The sequence below is a fragment of the Vicia villosa genome, linkage group LG5, assembly GCF_029867415.1.
Source record: "Vicia villosa cultivar HV-30 ecotype Madison, WI linkage group LG5, Vvil1.0, whole genome shotgun sequence".
NCBI lineage: Eukaryota > Viridiplantae > Streptophyta > Magnoliopsida > Fabales > Fabaceae > Vicia > Vicia villosa.
The window spans coordinates 13044060-13048848 of NC_081184.1; the positions used below are offsets into that span (position 1 = coordinate 13044060).

The window sequence follows — 4789 nt, forward strand, 5'->3', positions numbered from 1 at the left end:
CCCAGTGACAATCCTGGGTTAGCCATCGTCACTCCACCTCTCAACAACACCAACTTTCATTCATGGTCGCGATCTCTAAAGCTTGCTCTCATGTCCAAGAACAAATTAGGGTTCATTGATGGAACCCTAACTCGCCTAGATATCACAAATCCAAATTTCGTCCTCTGGAACCGTTGCAACAACATGGTCATGGTGTGGATCACGAATTCTATTGACAAAGAAATCTCGGAAAGTGTCCTCTGGATTGACTCTGCCAAAGAAATCTGGGAAGAACTCCATGAAAGATACCATCAAGGTGACATCTTTCGCATCTCTGATCTTCAAGAAGAGATCTACGCCCAGAAACAAGGTGAACAATCTGTTACTCAGTACTTCACAACCCTAAAAAAGTTATGGCAAGAATTCGATAATTTTCGCCCTTTACCTACTTGTCAATGTGAACCTTCTTGCCATTGTCAACTGTTACCCACCATAAAAACTTATAAGGAGAATGACTATGTTATTCGCTTTCTTAAGGGTCACAATGACCAATATGCACCTGTCAGATCCCAGATTATGCTTCTAAGTCCTCTCCCTAGTGTTAATAAGGTTTTCTCTATGCTTATTCAACAAGAAAGACAGATCTTTACACCCCTCCCTGATGAAAAAATCATCGCTCAAATTCAACAACCTTCTGCAAAAAATCGTCCCAATGAACTTACCACTAAACCTTCTTACAACCCTAAAAGTAAAGGTTTAAAAATATGCACTTACAGCAATAAACCTGGTCACACCATAGAGGTTTGTTTCAAAAAACATGGCTTTCCACCTTACTTTAAGAAAGCTAACATATCTATGGCTTCCTCTGATGAACCTGACACTCAAACAAGCACCCCTGGTACAACTGAAGATAACTCAGAAAGCATTGGATTCACTGCAGAACAACAACGAGCGCTTCTTGCCTTAAGACAGCAGAGCACCAATGCTTCTACACCAAATATTCAACATCTTCAAACTAATTCCACTGCTCAAACAGGTATCTCTATCATTCATAATATTTATGCCAATAATGCTTCTGAATGGTTACTTGATACTGGTGCTACGGACCACGTTTGCCACAACAAATCTTTTTTTACAAACTTACACACCATAACCCCTATCATTGTTAGACTCCCTAATGGAGTCACCATTACCACTACTCATTCTGGAACTATTGTTTTTAACAACCATTTTAAACTTCATGATGTTTTATATATCCCCACTTTCTCCACAAATGTTATATCAATTTCTAAGCTTTGTGCATCATTACAGTGTCACTGCTTGTTCACTAGATCTCACTGTCTCATACAGGGCACACATACCCTAATGACGATTGGTGCAGCTAAATTTGACAATGGCCTCTACACTCTCACTTCCCCTGCCCTCTCTATTAATAAGGCCAACATCCCTACTATAAACAATTGTACCTTGTGGCACAATAGATTAGGCCATACTTCTTATGAGACTCTTGTTCAAATAAATAAAATTTTCCCTTTATCCAATTTACAAAAATCTACTGCTCCTTGTGATACTTTCTTTAGTGCTAAACATAAAAGACTGCCCTTCTATACTAGTAATACTTCTACTCTTCACTGTTTTGATCTTGTACATATGGACATATGGGGACCTATTTCTATTCCCTCTATCAATGGCCATAAATATTTCCTCACTATTGTAGATGACCATAGTAGATATTGTTGGATTTTTTTAATGAAATCTAAAACTGAAATATCTCTGCTAATCAAGAACTTTGTAAAATTTATTCAAACTCAATTCAACTTGACTATTAAGACCATTAGGTCTGATAATGGAGTTGAGTTCATGTTAAAAGATTTCTACAACTCTCAAGGCATTCAACACCAAACATCCTGTGTATATACACCACTGCAGAATGGTCTTGTTGAAAGAAAACACCAACATTTGCTTGGTGTCACTAGATCCTTACTTTTCAATCAAACATGCCCAAACTTTTTTGGTCTTATGCTCTTTCATATGCTGTTCACATAATCAACAGGTTACCTTCTAAATTACTTGGTAACAAATGCCCTTTCAATTTACTTCATAATTCTATTCCTAACTATACTATTATCAAGACTTTTGGTTGTTTAGTGTGTGCTTGCAGTTTACAGGTACACAGAACCAAACTAGATTTCAGATCTAGAAAATGTATTTTCCTGGGTATTAAGCAAGGTGTCAAAGGATACATATTACATGACATAAAAACAAGGAATGTTTTCATTTCTAGAGACACTACCTTCTATGAACAAATCTTTCCTTACCAAACTCCTACTCCTGAACCTTACCAATCACCCCAGCCTGTTCATCATTCCTCTCTTAATGATTTCTTTGATCATTTACCACAAACAAATATCACACCTCATGGAGACCCTCCTAACAACCCACCATCACCACCCCTGCACTCTCCACCCACCACCACCACCCATGTTATACCAACACCTAGTTCTCCCAATCCACCCACTTCTCCTCTTCCTTTAACTACAGCCAACAGCCCTAGTTAGCCACCATCCACCACTAGAAAAATCCACAAGACATCACAAACCCCAATCCTACTTAAAAGACTCCCATTGCTCTCTTCTGAAAACAAACCACTCTTCAGCCACTCCACCAGAAACCACACCATATCCTCTGGCTGCTTTTTTATCATATGATAATTTATCCTCTACACATAAAATGTTTAGCCTAAATATCTCTACTGTCACTGAGCCAACATCTTACAAAAATGCTTTGACTAATCCTTTATGGCAACAGGCCATAAACACTGAACTTCAATCTCTTCATGACACCAAGACATGGGAGATTACACCCCTTCCACCCAACAAAAAGGCCATAGGTAGCAAATGGATCTTTAAACTAAAATTTGCTCCATATGGAACCATAGCACGACACAAGGCCAAACTTGTGGCCTAAGGCTACACCCAAACTGAAGGTTTGGATTTCTTAGAAACCTTCAGCCCTGTCATTAAAATGACTACCATTAGGCTTCTATTATCCATTGCTGCAACCTACAACTGGCACATCCACCAACTGGACATTAACACTGCCTTCCTCCATGGAGATCTTGAGGAAGAATTGTACATGAAGCCCCCACCAGGAATGAAGCTCTCAGCCAATCTGGTCTGCAAACTGAAAAAATCCATCTACGGTCTAAAACATGCCAGCAGACAATGGAACCACAAGCTTACTTCCTCTCTAACTACTCTAGGTTTCTTACAATCTAAGTCTGATTATTCTTTATTTACTAAATATACTCCTACTTGCTTTACTGTTATACTTGTGTATATCGATGATTTGATAGTTGCAGGCACCAATCTCTCAGACATTTCACACATAAAACATACTCTGGACAAACAGTTTAGCATCAAAGATATGGGAGTCCTAAAATATTTTCTAGGATTCGAGATTGCACACTCCTCTCAAGGGATCACACTGTGTCAGCGAAAATACTGCCTTGATTTACTACAAGACACAGGCCTCCTTGCTTCAAAACCAGCCTCTACACCTATTGAACCTGGACTCAACCTTGATGACAAAGATGAAGCACTCCTGCCTGATCCATCTCTTTTCCGCAGCATCATTGGTAAGCTACTATACCTTACACATTCTCGACCTGATATTATGTTCTCTGTTTGCAGATCAAGCCAATACCTTGCCAAGCCAACCTCCACACATCTTCAGGCTGCTCATAGGATCGTTCGTTACCTCAAAAATGCACCTGCCAAGGGACTCTTCTTCAGACGACATTCCAACCTACAACTTACTGGTTTTTCAGACTCCGATTGGGGAGCTTGTCCCACATCACGAAGATCTATCACTGGATTCTGTTTCTTCCTTGGAGACAATATCATCAGTTGGAAGACAAAGAAACAGACGGTCGTGTCACGCTCATCATCAGAAGCCGAATATCGTGCTTTAGCTAACACTACATGTGAAGCACAATGGTTACTCTTTCTCCTTCATGACTTTCGCATTCCTCATCCCTCACCTGTCACTCTCTACTGTGATAACCAAAGCGCCATTCAAATAGCAAACTGTCCAATCTTTCACGAACGGACAAAACACATAGAAATGGACTGCCACCTTGTCCGAGACAAAATTCAAGACCATACTGTACACCTAATGCCAATCAACTCAGCCAACCAAGTCGCAAACGTCTTCACAAAATATCTCCACCTTGGTCCTTTCTCCTCTTGCATCTCCAAACTTGGACTGTTAGATATCCACTCCAGTTTGAGGGGGGGTGTTGGATTACAAAAGCCCACTGGACATTCTCCTTAGGCCCATTTATTATCACATGTAACTTCTTTCCACTTATGTAGCTCACCAACAGTAACGGCTAGTTTATTTACCATATATAGCAACCACTTGTAACGATGCAATACATCTTGGAATAATAATATTTTTCCCTTTTCTTCTTTTCCAATGCTTCTGCATGCTTACATCAACACGTTCTTTTAAAGAATGAGGCTTATGTGGTTTGGTATGTGGAGAAAATACTTTTAGATTATATTTTAATAAGGAGAGTAGATCATACGGAGAAAAATCAAATAACTGGAGGTAGAGAAGACCTACAAAACTTATAAGAGAAATTATTAAGAAAGATTCCAAAATTAATGAACTGGATAGAAACATACTATTAGATATATATATATATATATATATATATATATATATATATATATATATATATATATATATATATATATATATATATATATATATATATATATATATATATATATATATATATATA

General features: G+C 38.4%; 1 protein-coding gene across 1 annotated transcript; it reads left to right on the plus strand.

Moving 5' to 3' along the window:
* The first annotated feature begins 3003 nt into the window (after positions 1-3003).
* Positions 3004-4314, plus strand: LOC131604234 (uncharacterized mitochondrial protein AtMg00810-like). The gene has a single exon (XM_058876692.1). It carries the CDS (start codon positions 3004-3006, stop codon positions 4312-4314), a length of 1311 nt encoding a protein of 436 aa, XP_058732675.1.
* Positions 4315-4789: the final 475 nt, after the last annotated feature.